The following is a 20,346-nucleotide window of genomic DNA, read 5'->3' as shown; positions in this document are numbered from 1 at the left end:
TCATTCTCTTTCCCCCCTGTCATCTGCACACCCTATACTAATCCTCTTTTTTCCTCAGCTGTAGTCTATCTTCAGTTCCTTATCCTCTTTACCCCTTATTCTCTAACTCTTATGTTGCCCAGATTGCCATACTTCCAATTCTGACACCTTTCAGCCTGTACCCAGTTCCATTGTTTGCTTCCTCTTCATGCTAGATTTCACATCCTGTGAAGTGCCCTTCCTGGCTCACAGGGGATGTCTTGGCTGTAGGTCATTCTAGGGTAAACAATCTCTTAAAATGCTGCAGTGTCTGTCTCTCATCTCCTCATGGAGAAAAAACTCCATCCGAAACAACAGTGCATTATCATGCAGGATTACTTTATGCTGTCATATTTGTAGTAATTTTAAAGTTTAGTTAGTTAATTATAACCTTCTGTTTATACTCAAGAGAAGTTATTAATAAAGAATTTTAGTCAGGGAAGCTTCTTATTTAGTAAAGACAAACAACTTTGCAAGCATTCGAACTTAAATGCATTTGCCGTTAGTTATCAAGTCATAATGTGCCTTTTGCCACACTTTTTTTTTTAAACAGAGTCTGACAGTAATTCTGAGTCAGATACAGAAGGGTCTGAGGATGAAGATGATGAGGATGATAAAGATCAAGATGAATCGGATACAGACACTGAGGGAGAAAAAACTCCACTGAAACTGAATAAAACTTCATCCTCTGTGAAGAGCTCTTCCATTGGTCTTGCAGCTCATTCTACCCCGCTTAATCTCCAAGTAGCAAAGACCCCAAGCTCTGCACCAGCTGCCTTATGTCCTGAGTCCCAGCCTGCAGTTTTTCTTGGGACAGCACCATCTACTCTTACACCAAGTACACACTGTGGTATCTGAACGTTTTTTGTTATAGTATAGTGTAACATCTAAGTGGCGTGTGTTGTAAAAGTAGTTCAGACACTGGTATTAGTGATTGACATTAGAAGAACATCTTTTACAGTAAGAACAAGCATTCACTGGGACAAACTCCCCAGGAATCTGGTAGAGTCCCCATCACTGGAGGTTTTCAAGATGGAGTTGGACGGGGTGCTAGATAAGATTATCTAGGCTCCCTTTCCCCAGGAAAGGTTGGACTGGATGATCTTCTTTTAGGTCCCTTCCAGCCTGGGCTGTTCAGTGATCTTTTCATGGGTTTTTGCAAGAGACATTAAAATCAGTCAGCAGAACTGCAAGTTCTCAAGACTTGAACATTACACTTAGTCCAGGACATTTTAGCTCATGTAATTATTTGAGAGAAGGTAGCATGAAATAGCCAGAATTGATACTTATTACATTAAAACTCCTTGTTATTTAGTCTTTGTTATTTACCATTTTATTGTAAACTAGTTATTTATTTTTAATTTCTATGCATTATAGTTTGCATTCTGAATCTTTTGTTTCTGCCCCTTCGTTGACAAATATAATAACTGTATTTAGTTAAAATATAACTTTATTCATTATTCTTTCAAAAATCTTGGTAGAATTTATGGATTACACACAAGGAATTATTTTTAAAAGGTTCATGAAAAATACATTTAACATTTGCCTGATGTTATATAGTGTTTATAATCCTTCATTTGGTTACTAGTTTGTAAGATTTAGTAATCACTACTGCTACAGAAAAGAATGCATTTTTGAAATGACACTTCTCAATTTGCATGGTAACAAATTAAGTTATATATTTATTACTTTGATTTAGAACCTTGATATTTACATACAAGTAAGTAGATTGTAATCCAAATTGTTGAAGTAGAAAGTTAATTTTTTGCTCAGGAGTCTGTGTTGATTTATGATGCCTTGAAAAGGCTGGTAGATTTTTGCCTGTTGATGGAGGTGGGAGATAGAATAAATTCACTTTGTGTCCTTGTTTTAGGTGTAGTATTTCCTCCCAATAAGAATCACCATAATACAATTAAAATAGTTTTGTATCCATTTTGCCTAAAGCTGGGCAGTCACTGAAGAGGTCTTGTGTCTCTTCTCTGTATCTGTTTATCACTAGACAGCTTCCCTCCCCTCCCACCCATCTCCATTGTATTTGGACATGCAGTTTCCCTCCCTCCGCTGTGACTATTAGAAGTAGAAGTTAGTTTAAGACTGCAGATGTGTCCAAGTTTGGCATCCAAGCATGAGCAGTTTCTGTGCTGTGTGTAGAGGATTATTAACAGTTGCTTCCAGATCACCAGGCATCTCAGTCGGAAACCTGTGTCATTGCACCATAGGACACCTCTCTTGCTGTAGGAGGTTGGAGCTAGTTTCAAGTATTCAGTCTGATGATACTCATGTCCACTTCCACAGGGAAAAGAAACTACACAAGGGCCAAACTACCTTTCTGAGAAGGGCATCTTCCAAAAAAGTTTGTGTTCATAGTTCCTGCCCTGCAGTTCTTGGAGGCCTGAGAAAATCACCAGCCTTTGGCACTCCCACATTTTACCCACATTTGGGTAAAATCCTATATTTGGCATTTGTCTCTATTATATTATTGATTCAGTCTTCTGACTAGCACCAAACACATCTGTTTGAAAAGCTGGAATCCTGAAAACTTCCTGCATTGGCAGTTGACTGCAATCAATGCACAGTGCTCTTTGAAGGCTGAGCCTATTGTAATATATGGATTTTAAAGTAACTCATATTTAATACAATCTGGTAAAGAAAACCAGATGTGCAAGGAATTATTTTGGCAATATGTAAAGAGACTCTAGTAGTTTAGCAATATCTAGAGTGCCAAACAGGGCTTGCGGTTCAGTAGGGCATAATTAGGAGATACTTTTGTTTACAATTTTAGAAGAAGAGGTTAAAAGAAACTTAGAGGAGAATGTATTTCAAAAAGAGGATAGTTACATTAATTTTCTTGGTACTTGAGGTATGTAGTGGCTAGAATGAAAAACTGATTTATCTTTTGGGTTGGGGATATAAGGATGAAAAGGATATTTTAGTACATGTTATTTTCATTTTGTAAATTCTCTTAGGTGTTAATAAGAAATTCTGTTTTAGGTATTTCAAAAAGACGAAGAGTGGCAGATGAACGGGAGCTGCGTGTTCCTCTCGAATACGGGTAGGTCATGTATGTACTTGATATTCCTTTAAAGGAGGTAATACCTTCAGAAGTCAGGTGGTAAAGAAATGACAGTTGAAGCTGAATAATAAGGGAAGGGTTTCAGTAATTTAGATTTCCAGCTCACAGTGACCGGATTTTTTAAAAGTGTAAACATATTCCATGTGTTAATTTTTGTGCATCAAATTTGCTCTTTTGAAAACATGATCTGTCTCTTAGCAGTTTTGCCACTGGAAATTAATCCTGTTGATTAGATCTGAACCAGTATAGACTCCAAATAACTCCCAGAAATGTAGCACTAAGCCATTTAAAATGTAGTAATGTGTAAGTAGCTTGATATAAATAAACCCATATATAGTTAGCTTGGACAAACTACATAATAACAACTTCTGGTTTTGTTTATTTGATGTATGATACTCTTGACACATTTTAGATATGTGCCGTTTTCCTTTCTTTGTAAAAATCTTTAATTGACATTACTTGATTTAAAAAAAAATAAAATATATTGTTGTATGCAACTATTTCATATTAATGTAGCTGGCAAAGAGAAACCCGAATAAGAAACTTCGGTGGTCGTCTTCAAGGAGAAGTAGCGTATTTTGCACCTTGTGGAAAGAAGCTGAGACAGTATCCAGAAGTAGTAAAGGTACATTCCTTTTTTTGACTTCTGTGTTCTAATGCTACTAAGCATGCTTGCTATTAAAAAAATGCTTTTTTTTCCCCTCCAATATTTGAAAATATCCTGTGATGAGAGGTGTAATGTATCTCAGTTTGTTATTTATTTGGGCTCCTATAAATGCATATCCCTTTTATAGAATATGCAAAACATTACACTCACAGTTAGCTGTACATCAAAGCTGGGTTGTAATTATTTACAAGCTGAAGTGGAAAAATATGTGATTTTTTCAGTATCTCAGCAGAAATGGAATAATGGATATCTCAAGGGACAATTTCAGCTTCAGTGCAAAAATAGGAGTGGGTGACTTCTATGAAGCCAGAGATGGACCTCAGGTATCCACTTTTTAAAAAGTAAAGTCTTTGATCCAAGGAACATTAACTTAAATTTAGGTGAAGTAATTTTTGCCACGGTCTGAAGCGTTACCTGTTTTTTAGCTAATTCTTTCTAAAAATTGTGTGTATTTCTTATTAGTGGTTGCATTGAGATGCCAAGAGCTTGATCCTGGGCAGTGTTGAAAACCACTCCTTTCAGTGATTTTACTAGGAGGTGGCAGGAGTTCGACGTGCCTTATGATCAGCTCTGAGCATGGATTTGTCTGAGGTGAAAGAACTCTGAGCTACATGTTTTATCATAGTGTTCAGATATTTCTGACTAAAACACAATTTCTTCCTTTACTGTATAAACCTAATATTGATAGTAATTTATGTCTATGCCTCAAATCATACTCTTTTCATGTATTCATGTGCATAATATGTATATGTGTGTGTATATATATGTATAAAAATACATGTTTAAATACAAGTGTTTCATTTATTGCTAGTGTCATCTGAGCTTCCTGAAGCGTGATATTTTCAGAGGAAGTAATGCTGGGTTATGCCAGCTATGTTTTTACATTGGTAGAACTGTTAGACTTTGTGTAGATAAACCACACAAGGATAAATAAAATAAGAATTTTAAGGAAATGAGTACTGAGGTTTTTGCCATACTGTGTTTCTGTGTTTCAGTCATGTTGCCATTTCTTCAGGATGTGCATAAAAGTTTTTGGACTTCTGTCAGTGAATATATTTGCTTATTTAAAATATAAATATCTTGAGTGTGTCACTACAGGAAAGTGGACAGACATCACTTTCTCAGCAAGCTTGAATTCAGGCTCTAGTTAAGCCTTATGTCCTTGTGATGCTCTGTAGAAATATGTAATATTTGCATAGTATAAATTTGAAAGCTGAGTTCATAGTGAGCAGCTGGGTTCATAGCAAGCAGCTATTTCCTAGATAGGGTTTCCTGATTTCTGGTTTACCAGGAGTAAAACGTTGCTAAACCCTCTTCATGTCTGGCCTTCATAAAACAACAGTTACAAATTCACATAGTTTTGAATTTCATTATGTACCTGAATGGCTTGATTAAAATAATTCCTTATACTGTGAGCACAATGTAATGTCAGGGTTTCTGCTGTCTTTTTACCCTGTTCTGTGTCTGTTGTCCATACTACTTCATTAGTCTTGTCCCCTTCTCTAGTTATATTCATGAGCTGATTTGCAGGTTTTTCCCTTCGATACTATCAAACTTCAGAATGAAGGCATCGGGAGGGTAGGTTTCTGTACACAGGGTTGGCAATATGAATATTAAGTTGCTGTGCAACTCACTGTAGTTTCTACTTGTCAAGTTTGTGGTAGGTCCCATTGAGACTTAGTTAGACAACGGAAAAGTTGGGGTTTTTTTGTTTGTTTTGTTGTTGTTTTTGTTTGTTTGTTTGAAAATAAAAAGAGCCTGAAGGCAGGCAGCTGTTTTAGATGTGCTGAAATGACATGTAAGAAGTTTTGAATAAGGAGATTATAATGTGAACAGTTGAACTACACTCAGGCTGATAATACACACCTAGTAACACAGTATGTGATACTGATATTTCATGAAGAGAATTTGCATCCTTTGTTACTGAAAGTTTTTGAACTGTCCAGCTTAAAAACAATATGGGATAATCATATCTTCATGCATGTCTGGAGGTGAATTCCAGGAATTTTATTTCGGTTTTTCTTGTAATTTCAATTATTGCATATAGCTTTTCATGGTTACTGTTCCCTTTGTTATGTATTTCTGTCATCTTTTGGGACATGCAGCATGAATCCAAATTGACTGGGTAAGTTTCACAAAGCTCAAAGATGGAAGAAGATGCGAAGAAAACTATCTAAGGGTTAAATCAGTTATATTGAAGAATTACCCATAGCAGGCCAAAATGTATGGATTACCCACTTGTGATAGTGCCTGTAAAAAAGTGCTTATGCTTAAATAAAGCAAGCAAATATTATGGGTTATTCAAAGCAGTGATTAACTGCTTTAACAAAGAAGCATATCTGGCAGAAGTGGGCCATGAAATATTAGGGTTAGAGGAATGTTTGAAGTTTGGCAAATGTGGAAATTCAGTGACCCAACCTGGAGGCTTTAAACTGCTGTGGTTTAAAAAGATTAGTGTGAATGTAATTTGGGGTGATGGTGAGGGCACACAGGTCCTTATGAATTTGAGTAGTATGATTAGGAATACTGAACCGAGTAATAGGTGGAAGAGAGCTGTGTGGATTGCATCTTGCTGGCTTTGATTAATGTACAACAGCAAGAGTATCCATCACAGAATGGTTGAGGTTGGAAGGGACCTCTGGAGGTCACGTTGTCCAAACTCCCTGCTCAGGAAGGGTCACCTAAAGCCAGTTACCCGTGAATATGTCCAGACAGCTGTTGAAAATCTCTAAGGTGGGAGACTCCACAGCTTCCCTGGGCCACCTGTTCCAGTTCTTCATTACTGTCACAGGTAAAAGTGTTTCCTGATTTTTCAGAGGGACCCTCCTGTGTTTCAGTTTGTGCCTGTTGCCTCTCATCTGGTTACTGGGCACCTCTGAAAAGAGCCTGACTCTGTCCTCTTTACGCCCTCTCTCCAGGTATTTATACACATTGGTGAAATCCCCCTGAGCCTTCTTCCTCCAGGCTGAGCAAGCCCAGCTTTCTCAACACTTCCCTTTCCATGGTCATTATGTAGTTAGAGAAGACATGACTTTTAATGCAGCTCCATTCGGATCCATTTTAGTTGAAGATGAAATATCAGTAATGGCAAAATACAGAAATTTTTAACCTGGATTTAACTGGGCATAATCGTTAAGTCATGGTAACATGGCATGCACTTTTTTTCCTAGTAAGATTTTGCATTAAGCTGGGAAAATAATGTATCTGTTTTTTGTTTGGGTGTTTCTTGGTTTTGTTTTTTCCCAATGAGTCTGAATGCTTGCCTAGAAAGGCAACTGAATTTAGGAACAGGAAAGGAAGAAAGTGCTTCAAGTACTTTTTTTGCATCTCCTTAGTGTGAAATAACTCCTATGTACATTAGTCTTTCTCAGAGTATGTGATTGTGGTGCTATCTCAGAACAAATACAGTGCATCTTTATAAGGTGTGAAGTCTACCTCTTTTAAACCAGTTCTTAAGCTTACTGTTCTTTGCTTATATGACTTACTCTGTGAATAAGTATTTAGAAGTCTCAAATGTTTATTACAGATGCAAAAAAATACCATACAGAACAGCCAACTGTAAAATCAGCTGTCATACACATTTGTAATGTAGTAATTATTAATTTGCTTCCTACTCTAGAAACTGCAATTTAAAATATTTGTCCTATTTTGGCTTCTGTAGTTCACTTCAGAAAGCTTTATTGTTAGCTTTTTGTCACAAATGTAAACTGAAATTAACGAGGATATCTGCTCCTTGCAAAGTGCCTGTGGTTTAGTTCATTAGTTTGGTTAACAGACTTTGAGCTTGATTATGCTTCTGTGAGTTATCTGATCCCCTTTTTGGGAAGTGTCCCGAGTACAGCACAGTATTGCAACAGATGGTAGATGTCTGAAGGTGAGAAATTGAATTTGGTTTTTATTTTGATTAGTTTCAGCAATAAAACCCAACATTTCACAGTGTTCCCATTTTTTTCTCTAATGTTTGTGTAGCAAAGCATAGATTTTTATGGAAGCCCCTGATTTTCCTGTGTTGGGGCACAACCCCCATATGTTTTCTTTGGAATATTGAAAATCCATGGAGTATCGGATTGTACATGTTTTTAATAGAAATGTGTTTTGAGTCAGATTTTAAAAGGTACCTAAGAACAAAATACAGATGGTCAATTAACTCACGTGTAACCCTTAATGGATCTGTTCTGTACTATTTCTGTCTTGTCCACTCTTAAACTTGTGGAAACTTGTTGCATCACAGTATCCTTTGACAGGACATGAAAGAGTCTTCTCCCCATTTCTTGAAATGCCAACTCCTTTTGCTTATTGAACCTTCTACTATGTAATATACATCCATGGTTTCCGTGGCACTAACAATCTTGTAGACCTCTATCTTTTTTTTCCCCCCACATATTTGTCATCATTAGTATTGTTAGCCATGGCAGTACAGAGCAAGAGCAATCACCATTGTACGTTCTAAGGTGCTTCTTGTGATACTGTGGTCTCTCCTATTCCTCCCTATGGGGGAATTCTATTTCCCCCACCTCCGGCACTTGCGGTTTATGTGACAAGATTTCCTAGGTTGAAGTTTGGTGTAGGTGATAAGTACTGTATTCAATCTAGCTTATTTTGCTCAACAAACTGAACCTGTGATAAGTTGTAAGACGTAACCTAGTGAAATGAAAGTGCTCGTCTGTGCATACACACCCACTCTGTTGAAGTGGTAGAGGTAACTATTTGCATTAAAAAGTCCTTAGTGATGATGCATTGTGCACATACTGTCATGATTCTGAAGAACTTGTTTTTAGGAACAGTGCTAATAACAAAGCCCTTTGGAGTGTCTGTGAACTAAGCGCGAGGTGTACTCTTGGGATGGTCTTAACTGGGAGCGATTCAGGCTTCAGAAAAGGTTACTCTGCAGATACAGATAGCTTCCTTGGAATCTGAATGCTTCATTAGCAAAACACCATTTCTTTTCTTGTCTCTTATATAAAACATTTGTAATTCTGAAGAAGGAGCAGAAAGAATTAAATAGTCAGAATAAGCAAATAAAAATGTGGTTTATGATATAGAAAATTATATTTCAATATCTGTACATATAAATGTGAAAACTTTGGTAATGAAAATGTGGTTTTGCTGAACAAATATTTAATTATTGTGTTTTATAAGTTACCGATTTTCATTTTTGCTTCAGGAGACATTTTGAAAATCTTTTCCCAACCTTTTTAAGGCAAATTATGGAGTAGCCCTGAAGGACACTGAGCTTGTATTATTTTTCTCTGCATTTTTAAAAAAATTGGGAAAATGGTAGGAGATACTACAGTTCCGAAGTACTGTGTTCAGTCAAACAGGATCAGATAGACTATGTTCCTGTTCTGCTCAGTAGGCACAATAAACTACTTCCTATGAGTTAAAGTTATTTCCATGTGAGGACTAATTTCAGTATTTGTATTAACCAAGTATTTCAGTATTTATTTTTGATACTCCACAAAAAAACAGTAGTAACAGTGAAAGGAAGAGTTGACTGTATTGCTGAATAGCTTGTTTAGTTACAGAGTATAGTTAACATAACTGAGTTTAGATAGATTTTTTTTTTTTTTTAAATTTATAAACTTCTGATTGCTTCAAGTTAGTGCAGAAACTAATTTTCATGCAGTGGATGATGAAGAACTAAACTGTACTAGAAAACCCTTCCGGATTAAAATGATTCTGTGTTTTCTCAACTCAGTTGTTGAGATCTACAGCACTCCTGTGTGTCTGAAAACACACTACTGAATTTGCTTGCTATGTATGTCAAAATTTCTGTAAACACTAACAGTTGGAAGACAGTGACTTGTAGCTTGACACATTTTTTTCATTCATGTTGAGCAGTGGGTTGTGTGAAAGTAGAATAGTTATTTTTTAGTTTACGTAATAAGGAGGAATTTATTTCACCTTTAGAGAAGGGTTGAGCAATTTTATTTGGTCAGAAATGACTAAAAATAACAAAGTAGTGGCATATGTGCTAGGAAATAACTGTGTACGTCACTGAGTAGTTTTAAAAATCTTGCATAGCAGTACAGTTTACAAAAGGTCATAATGATAAGTCTCAATATAGAGCTTGGGTGCATCATCAAAACATTGACTGTGATTGTATCACACAAAAGGAAATCACAGCTCTCACATTTTATATATAAAATTTGGAAAAAATCTCTTGCTGTATATGTTCTCAAGTATCTTAGATTCATTTTTCCTTTTTTTTTCCCAATGTTTATAATACCTGTCTGTGAAATGTGTCCATTAAAAGGGTGTGCAGTGGTGTCTTCTGAAGGAAGAGGAAGTCATTCCCCGTATCAGAGCTATGGAAGGGCGTAGAGGGCGACCACCAAATCCAGAGAGACAGCACTCTAGAGAGGAGTCAAGAATGAGACGACGCAAAGGCCGACCTCCAAATGTTGGTAGCACTGAATTTCTAGACAACACTGATGCAAAACTTTTAAGAAAGCTTCAGGCTCAAGGTAATTGTATTACTGTTTTCACAGAGGGTATCAGTATGTAGAGAGTTAATGCCTCCTGTGAAGAGGAGCAGTGTGTTTCACTAGGGTATTAGTATACAGCATTTTATCACATGCTTTTATTGAAGACTTTTTCTTGAGATCAGTAGACAGGAAAAAGTGTCTAAGAGTTTACTCTGTAGTTACTTTATTTACATTTACAAAATATAGAAAAGCAGACATCCAATAATCTGGTTACCACAGATGTATTTTTAAATTGGCAAAAATTATCAGATTTTTATTTTTCCCTGTATCAGCTCAAACAACAATAGACTTAGAAACTGAAATTGAGAACCCCTGAAGTTAGCATTTCTGTGTAGGTTTTGGCTGTTCAAGGGAAAATGCTTTCCTTATGAAACCTCTAATAGTGGCAAGATTTCAATGCCTATAAGGTTGGATCCTGTAATAAGTAGTACCAATGCTGAGGGTAGAACTTTAATGTTATCATGTACTGCTGTATATCAAAAGCATGAGGGCCTGGTTTTAAATAAACATCAGGTACATGACTTTTGAATTTCAATTCTTTAGTCCATACTGTGTCAGATTTTCTGAATGCATCCGGTTCAATACGAAAAATTTTTACAGTTGAGGAGTTGGGATCTTTGTTTTAACTCAAGACTTAACTTGTCTTTCATGTGCTGACTGTGGACGTGTCTGCGTAGCTACCTTGTATTTTGCATTTAAATGAAGCAGCGTTACTGCCCCAATGCTATCACGTAGATTTTTTTTTTTTACTCCAAAAATAGTATTTTCTTTTAAGTAGCAAATATCCATGTTCATTTCTGCTGTTGATGTCATTATGTCATGCAAATGTCTGGAGTATGAGCTACACCTTTATTGTGTGACGGCACTGTTTTTATGAACTTACGTTTTCTTTTTTAACAGAAATAGCTAGGCAAGCAGCACAAATAAAGCTACTGAGAAAACTCCAGAAGCAGGAACAAGCTCGAGCTGCCAAAGAAGCGAAAAAACAGCAAGGTAAGTATTAGTTGTGAAAGTTTGTGCGTGCTAGCAGATTATTTTGAAAAGTATGAATGAAAAGTTACCTGCCTTTTGTCATGTTCTGCTGGTACTAATTTTTTGTTTGTGTTTGTTTGTTAGCTATTATGGCAGCTGAAGAAAAGCGAAAGCAAAAGGAGCAGATAAAGATAATGAAGCAGCAGGTAAACTTTGTGATTGCTAAATCAGGTCTTAAATATGCTAATTACAAAGTGAGTGTTTTAAATCTAATTTTGAATAGCACACAGTGTATATACTTAAAATTCTGAACTCCATAGTTTTGCCAGGACATCCCAATTTTGTCTTGTCTTGATTTAAGCCACCCAACATAAGTAGTTGCTTGCCAATATCAGTAAGAAATTAAAAAGCTGTTACTGAAGTACAGTGATGCTGTCTTCCTTTATTTGATTCTGGGAAAACAAATAAGTGTTAGATCTGTTTATGTAAATACTGGAATAGTGTAATTAGCTTCTGGGGTGATTCTGGCTCACTCTCAGTGGTTTTAGGTCATGCCAGTGAATTAATACATGCTTTAAACATACAAGTATGCACCTATGCATAACTGTTGGTTCCTTCAGTGATACACCAGACATCATGTAGTGCTAGTAAAAATGCTAAACATACATTATTAAATTAAAACAAATGATTACATAGAGTGTGAGACTCGATGATAAAAAATATATGTATAAACTTGGTAATTTTTAAAAAATATAAATTTACTTTTTCAATATTGATTTTTAATTTTTTTTTTTTTTAATAAATAACTTTCTTTATAGGAAAAAATAAAGCGAATCCAACAAATCAGAATGGAGAAAGAACTTCGAGCTCAACAAATTTTAGAGGTAAAAATAATGGCTCAAATAGAATGTTGCCATTTTAAAGGATGTATTTCAGTAATCACACATGCAGTTAGGAATGTAACTAAATATAACAGGTCTAACAATCTGGACTTCTAAAGGCCAGTTCAAAACTGCGTCTTAAAGATATTTTTCTTAAAAAAAATCTGTATTAACTGTGACCTTTTAACTTGCAAGGGCTCACTTGAGTCCCTAACTTCATACACAGATAGTCTTGTATTTGCTAAAGTTAATAGCACAGGTATTCCTGTGTTGGAAAACAAGTTTGCAGTAGTAGGTTATTAAAGTAGTAGCATGCTCTGCTCTGTGTGAAGCGCAGTGGATTTAAAATACTGTGTTTATATATATATATATGCTAAAATATACTGATACACTATTCTAGTTTGCTAATATACTAGCAAAGATTGATTGCTAATTTCCAAGTCTTCATTCTTGGAAAGATTAATGATGATATTTTTGTGATTTATATTGTTTCTGTGTATACTTACTTAGTTATAATAGCCAGTTGAAGTGATTTCTGAGTGGAACTTGAAATTCTGTCTTAATTTTTAAGAAGTGAGTTGTGAATGGATTATGAAAGCTGCTTTGAGGAAGAAACCTGTTCCAATGTACATGATATGTAATGATGGTTTGAACTTTTAAAGGCACATAACTGTATTTCTAGTCAGATTATTTTCAAGTTGTGATGGTGCTGTTGTGTGACCTGTTTTGCATGCACAGGCAAAAAAGAAAAAGAAGGAAGAAGCAGCAAATGCCAAATTATTGGAGGCCGAAAAACGAATAAAGGTTAGTTTAGAGGAGCTCCAAAAACAAGAACTGTGTTATTGTGCATAATACACATAGATGAATAAAAGCAGTAAATTTGTGATATTATTAATAGATAATGTAAATTGAAACAGCATATGAATAACGTATAATAGAAATAGTTAGAAATATGATAATGTACATATGATAAGAAATACATGAATCATACACGAAGAGAAGTTTGTATATGTGATATACACACACACACATTCATACATACAGACAATATGTAGGGAGACAGTAATTTTTTGTGTGCCATTATGATGAGTTTTGCTTGCATGACACTTGGTTTGAATAACTTACAATCCTTATGCAGTAAAATTATTCACAGTATTCTTTTAAGCATGCTGTGTCAAAAAACGTTGTTGATTCTTAACAAGCATAGTCTTTTCTAGGCTGTATGCATATAAGACTACAGAACTCGTTTACAAATGTTGGAAAATACAGTATATATATGTACTTCTGTTACTGCTTTGACATTCTTGGTGTATTTTAACATGGAACTCCCAACTCAATAGACTTGCTTTCATGTATACTATGTGTACTTCTCTCTGGTCAGTTTAGGGGTGGGTGGGAATTAAGAATTTTAATTCAGATGTGCATGTTTTAGTGTGGCAGAAGTGTATAACTTGGTAAGTAAATTTTGATGGATATTTTAAATACTTTTTTGTTCTTTTGTTTAAGGAAAAAGAGATGCGAAGGCAGCAAGCTGTTCTTCTGAAACACCAGGTTTGTATATGTTCAGTTGACCAAACAGAATGCCAGTTGTAGACTACTACTTAAGCTGTATGGGGGGTGGAATCTTCAAAATATGCCCTTTTAAAATTTCTGGGTTTGATTCCTGCACAAATTTTCTTTTACCTTATGATTTGTTGCTTTGCTTTGGTATTGGGGTCTTTTGGGGGATTAAAAAGTGGTTTTGTGACTTTGTGATTTCTGTTTCATAATGTTGTGCCAACTCTTTCTACCAGGAGTTGGAGAGGCATAGACTAGATATGGTATGGGTATGTTTATTTTTGTACATCTAACACCGCATTGTGATTTGGTTGTGATATGGTTGTCATAGCAATGCATAAAATGTAGCACTGGCTGCTGTCATATTACATACTGCTGCATGGCTTTACAGCACAGTGCATTGCATACATCTGCTTGTCTTGTCTGTTAAGGAAAAAAAAAAACCCAAAAACATGTCTTGAACATGTATATAAATTAAACATGGCAATAAATAAATGAGGTTTTAAACCAGAAATCTATGTTACTGATGTCCCAATAGAAATTGGACTACTGTATAAAATCAGGGATTAATTAGTGCAAAATTAATAGGTAGTCACTTGGATAATTTTTGCAAGCCTTGCCCCATTCACTGGGAATGAATCCAGACATTTTAAATACAATTTGAATTAACCTGTTCTGGAAATCAGGATGATATCTTTCCTAAGTTTGTAAGGTACTGAGGAGTTAGCTTTCTTACAGTGGTAAATATATAAGTATAGAATGAAACACTAGAATGTAATCCTAGCCTCGCTGAATTACATGATAAAATTCCCCTAGCCTTTACTGGGGCCAAGATTTATTCCACAGCTTTTCAGGCAACCCCCCCATGCTTAATGCTCTATGATACAGCTCCTTAATGCATTTGAAGTTACTGACATAATTTATTGAGGGATAGCCATCAGTAAATGCAAGTGTTGTTGCATGTGTATATGCGCCACCACTAGCTTGATTGCAACTGATCTAGAGCTGAGAAAATTAATCATATTAATTGTTGCTAATTACAAAAATGTTAGTGTTTGCAGTGTTTGAAAATGACCAGTTTAAAATTTGTGCTGAATTGGCTATTGAAGAAATAAATTGCAAGTTCCCTAATAGCAGATGTAAGGTAACTGACCTGTTCCAGCCAACCATTATGCTTTTTGTTCTGCCAGCTTATGAAGGAGCATCACAACTGACCATAAGTAAATCTGTATGCTTCTTTTTTACACTGTCTCCATGTTCATTGCTTTACCTTTTTGCTTTTGATTGTTCCTGTATTTGCTTTCTAAACCTGAACTAAAACATGCACAGACTTGGCCATTCTTGTCCTATATTTAGTATTTACTGTGACTTGTCTATTAATGCTAAATTTGTTACTCAGCTTTTTTACTGATTTGGAAATGTGGATTAGTTTTTTTCTAATATTACCTGCTTCAATAGGAGCGAGAAAGGAGAAGACAGCATATGATGCTTATGAAAGCCATGGAAGCACGTAAAAAAGCAGAAGTGAGTATTAACCTCTGAAAGTTTCAAGTTTTCATGGTTTCAGTCTGCTGTGATCTGTAGAAGAGCAGTGTCTTCAGTGCACCTATACGTATAATTTCCTTCATATACGTGGCAGTGGCTGGATGAGAAGTAATAGACATAAACTGAAATACAGCAAATTCTGTTTAAGCTTAAGAAAAACTTTTTTACTTTGAGAGTAATGTTTGAATGGCACAGATTGCCCAGGTATGTTGTGGAGCTGCAACCTGCTGTAGCTGATACTGCGGGGGGGGGGCGGGGGGAGGGCGATGACAGGAGGATGATGTGACAGTGCACATATGGGCATGGGAACTGTGTGATTTCAAGAGGTCCCTTCCATCCTCAGTGATTCTGAGCAAGAAGGCAATAGTTTCATAGTCACTTCATAGTCCTTAGCATTTCCTGGAAAAGAAGCTTTATTTTCTTTTCTTCATGTTGTTCATGTGTATAAGAGTAGGGACTTTATCATACTGACTTGTCAGATTATCTAAAAAAAACCCCCACATAATGAAATAACATTGGTGATAAAACCAAAACTGTACCATATGATTGATGAAACTTTTATTAGACCATGATAAACTAATTTACATCTTAATTAATCTGGAGGCTGTCTTAACTATTAACCCTGATACTGTCTTCAGGGGGACTATCGGTGCTAAAATGTAATTGCTAACTGCTTAAACCCTACTTTATACATGTCTCTATATCCTGAGACACTTTTAATCTCTGTATCCTGAGACTTTTCTAAATAAAGATAGCTAAGAAATTGAAATAAAATAACCATCATTATAGCATATAAGTTGTCAAAGAAATTGTTTTCGTTGACAACTTTTTTTCTTAGGTATGCTTGTAACTTTAAATGAAAGTGACAGTCCAAAAGAAAAATTGAATAATACTTCAGTGCAAGGAAGAATTTCAGGGCTAACTCTTAAGCTGAGTAGAAAATGGGCCCACCTAGCTTTCTTGTTTGTAAACAGAGAGGGACTCATGGGTGAGTGGTGACTGGGGGCTGTCTTGGTCACAGCAATGACGAACTGGTTAAGTTTCAAATGATTAGTGATAGGAGAAAAAGCATCTGCAAAACTTTGACCCTGGATATGAGAAGAGCAGACCTGTGGCTGCTGAAGGGATTAATTAGGAAGGTCCCCATGGAATCCGCTTTTGATGGTAATGGGGTCCACATATGCTGGTCACTTTTTAAGAGCCATCGCTTAAGAGCGCAGGAGCAGACAATTGTGGGAAGTCAAGCAGGGCAGAAGGATTAGGCAACATGGGAGGACTATTGGGATGCTGTTCGCCACTGTAGGAATTAAAATTGGGTGGCTGAAGCTCAGTTAAAGTTCAGGCTGGCTAGTACTGTGAAGGACATTGAAAAGGGCTTTGTAAAAGATGTTAACAGCAAAAGGAGGAACAGAGATAACATTGGTTCATTACTTGATGAGGTTGGTCACCTCACAAATAGGGATGTAGAAAAAACAGAGACATTGTCTTTAACACCATGATGTGCCCTGGGACCCCTGGAGCCCAGTGTTAGAAGGCCATGACTGAGGTGGGGGTATGATAAACTCCCAGCTGACTCTGAGCATGTTGGAGACTTGCTGGATGCATGTAAGTCTATGACACCTGATGGAATTCATCCCAGGGTACTGAAATGTTACTGCAGGACCTCTATTTTTCAATGACGTTGGGAATCTGGGGAGGCCGCAGTTGACTAGAAGCTAGCAAATGATGTCCTAGTTTTTAAGAAGGGAGAGAAGGCAGATCCTGGTCTCACTTTAGTGCCTGGAAAAAGGTTATTCTGGGAGTTACTGAAAAACACTTGAGAGACAGTGCAGTCATTGGCCATAGCCAGCATGGGTTCATGGAGGGAAAGACCTGCTTAACTGACTGAATTTCCCTTTATGACAAGGTTAGCCATCTAGTTGACAAATAGAAGTCAGTATATGTGTATGGGGGTTTTAATTTTTATCAAAGCTTTTGATGCTGTCTCTCACAGTATCCTCTGGACAACATGTCCAATGTACAGCTGAACAAGTGCATAATATGTTGGGTGAACAATTGGCTGACAGATTGTGCTCAAAGAATTTTAATAAATGGGGTCACATTGCACTGGTGGCCAGTCACCAGTGGGAAACCCCACGGCTCAATTTTAGGGCCAGTGCTCTTTAATGTTCTTATAAATGATCTGGATTCAGGAGTTGAATATACATTAACTACGTTTGCTGAAGATACTAAACTAGGACGAACTGTGGACTCCCTCGAGGGTACAGACACTTTACAGAGTGTTCTGGACAGATTAGACAGCTGGGCAATCACCAACCATATGAAATTTGACAAAAGAAAGTGTCAGATTCTTCACCTGGATGGGGTGGTCCTGGTTATATGTACAGATTGGGGGTGGAGAGGCTGGAGAGCAGCCCTGCAGAAAGAAATCTAGGTGTTTGGGTTGATGGCAATTTGAATATGTACCAGCAGTATGCCCTGACAGCCAAAAAGAGCCAACCATGTCCTGTGGTGCAGCAACCACAGGTTCACTAGCCTTTTGAGGTGGGTGATTGTCCCACTCTACACTGCACTGGTGCAGCCCCACTTTGGGTACTGTGTGCAGATTTAGGCACCTCAATATAAGAAGAACATAAAACCATTAGAGTGTGTCTAGAAGAGGGTGAGCAAGATGGTGAATTATGTTGAGGGCAAGACTTCTGAGGAGTGGCTGAGGTCACTTGGTTTGTTCAGCCTGCAGAAGAAAAGACTGAGAGGTGACCTAATCACAGTCTACAACTTCCTTGAGCGGGGCAGCAGAAGGGAGGTGCTGATGTCTTTTCTCTGGTGACCAGTGATAGGACACAAGGAAATGAAGCTGTGTCAGGGGAAGTTCAGGTTGGACGCTGGGAAAAGGTTCTTCACTGAGAGGGTGACCGATCACCAGAACAGGCTCCCCAGGGAAGTGGTCACAGTACCAAGCCTGTCACAGTTCAAGGAGTGTCTGAATGATACTCTTAGTCATATGGTTTAGTGTTAGACAGTTGTGCGAGGAGCAGGGAGTTGGGCTCAGTGATCCTTGTGGGTCCCTTCCGACTCAAGGTATTCTGTGATTAATCTTTGTTAAAAAGTTAGATTACGTTTTTATGATCAGGAATCTGTTTCTGCCCCATATCGTTCCGGTAAGTAGTGACAGTTACCACTGTGCAAGTAAAGCCACTGAGAGCTGAATGTTCTGAGGATGATTTTTGCACAGCAGCCATAAATAAAGAGATAGATCTGATTTAAAAATACTGGTATGTTCTGTTTTAAAACCAGGGTTACCCTCTCCATGTTCTCTATATCCTTCTTGAGGTGGAGGGCTCAAAATTGGACACTCATCCAATACAGTCTCATCAGCACTGAGTGGGGAAAGACAGTAACCTAAGCACCTGATCCGCTGTTGGAAATCAGGATGCCAGGCTAAACGGATGATAGTCTGATCCAGTGTTGTAATGATACTCTATTGTAAATCTAATAGTAAATATTTATTGCAGCTGGTAAACTTAGCATGGTTAAGTTTTGAATTTTTAATCATAACTGTAAATTAATATGTTGTCACTTAAATATCCATATGTACTTCTCTTGTTTTTGTCTGACATAAATTTCTATTTGTCAAAAAGAAGTTGTAGGAAATGCCGGTTGTCTTTAAGACCTTGACATAGGTTAAGATACAAGGCAATGAACCATTTAAAAAAGCAAGTAAGGGAGTATTTTCCATTTTAAAATAAATGTACTGATTTTGTGTGCTGCTTTAGAGTATTGTGATTTTCCATACAAGTTGGATGCTTGGAGAGAAACCCATGATTAAGCTGTGTGTCCCTTATGAAATCATCGCATATATGGGGGCCTGGGTTGTCAATACAGAGGATGCCTGCACAGCTGCAAAGCAGCAGTTGGGCAGATGGGTAATTCTGTACATGACTGCTTTTTTTTTTTTTTTATTTTTTTGCCAGTTAATGCTATTCCACAAATGCAGATGGGTCCTGACTTACAGTTATGCAAAGTTTGATAGTAATAAACTGAAGAGATCAGAGTGACCTCTTAAACTGACAGAGTAATTGGGAGTGATTCTGAATAACACATGTCAGCTTAGTTTGGATCTTTAGCTCTTCTATGTCCACAGGTGAAAAGCACCTATAGTGTCTTTACCTTTAAGCTGTGTCGGGTTCTTACGTTGTGACAAACACACACATACATACATCAGTGTATATGCACACGGCTCTGTGATCTAAAGAGGTAGCATTGATATATGGCAGATTCCATACATGGTTTCTTAGTACTTTGCATTCGGTATCAGTTGCATAGAGGTGTGCAATGAATTGTGTAAGCAGGACAGCATATCAATGGCAGGCATGAAACAGAATTCCTGGAGTCAGGATGGAAAAGGCAGTGGGAGCTCCAAATTCAGCATCAGCCCTATCAGTTAAGAGAGGCAGAGTTCATACAGTATTCTGTGGGACATCAGTGTAGAGGGTGTTGGGAGAGAAGAATAATGAGTGCTCGGCTTCTGACTTGATTATCCCTGTATTCCTGTTGTACAGAGTAAGATATTAATGACTGTTCAATTTTCATGTGGCATGCTAAGTATGTGGCAGTTTAAGGCCAGAAGCTGTGTGTCTTGAAAAGATCAGTTGTGTTTTGTAAGCTATTCGTATCCAGAATATGTGTTATGGGAGCTTTTAAACCATGTATTGTCTGGAGAGGTTTTCCCAACTACTGCTTTCTTGAGTGGTCTCTACTTTTAGCCAGATGCATATTGATGATACTAGTGTGTAAGCAGGCCTTTAAAATTGGATGCCTTGTGTGTATGGCAGCTCTTTACCATATTTTCACTCAGTCGTCTTTGTGAAATGGTATTCCACAGAATCTTACATACTCAATAGCTATTTCCAAGTGAACAGAAGGGGAAAAAAAGTGAATCTTAGATTTGCTCACAAATTCTATGATTTTGTTCTATTTCTGTAGTTTCCCCTTTCCCTTTACTTGAATGCAGGTTCCTTAATTGCTGTGATAATTATTAAGATTACGTAAGTAGTGCTTTTCACATTCTTAAATTGTTCCATTGTAAGTATAAGACTTGTATTTTATTTTCTACCCTATTAATTCTATTTAAGGAAAAAGAGC

General features: G+C 37.0%; 1 protein-coding gene across 1 annotated transcript in view; it reads left to right on the top strand.

Annotated features, from left to right (window-relative positions):
* BAZ2B (bromodomain adjacent to zinc finger domain, 2B) overlaps positions 1-20,346 on the top strand; it is a 57,456-nt gene that overhangs the window by 10,071 nt on the left and 27,039 nt on the right. The window contains exons 6-17 of the mRNA XM_010012137.1: positions 572-868; positions 3,010-3,070; positions 3,608-3,716; positions 10,015-10,225; positions 11,147-11,239; positions 11,363-11,424; positions 12,037-12,102; positions 12,838-12,903; positions 13,606-13,650; positions 13,893-13,919; positions 15,115-15,180; positions 20,344-20,346. The exon at positions 20,344-20,346 is cut by the window's right edge and continues 144 nt beyond it. Of these exons, the coding sequence (XP_010010439.1) occupies positions 572-868; positions 3,010-3,070; positions 3,608-3,716; positions 10,015-10,225; positions 11,147-11,239; positions 11,363-11,424; positions 12,037-12,102; positions 12,838-12,903; positions 13,606-13,650; positions 13,893-13,919; positions 15,115-15,180; positions 20,344-20,346 (1,106 nt within the window). The remainder of the gene's footprint in view (positions 1-571; positions 869-3,009; positions 3,071-3,607; positions 3,717-10,014; positions 10,226-11,146; positions 11,240-11,362; positions 11,425-12,036; positions 12,103-12,837; positions 12,904-13,605; positions 13,651-13,892; positions 13,920-15,114; positions 15,181-20,343) is intronic.

The sequence above is a fragment of the Nestor notabilis genome, unplaced genomic scaffold, assembly GCF_000696875.1.
Source record: "Nestor notabilis isolate BGI_N333 unplaced genomic scaffold, ASM69687v1 scaffold12793, whole genome shotgun sequence".
NCBI classification, from domain to species: domain Eukaryota; kingdom Metazoa; phylum Chordata; class Aves; order Psittaciformes; family Psittacidae; genus Nestor; species Nestor notabilis.
This window is presented reverse-complemented; position numbering and strand designations above follow the sequence as displayed.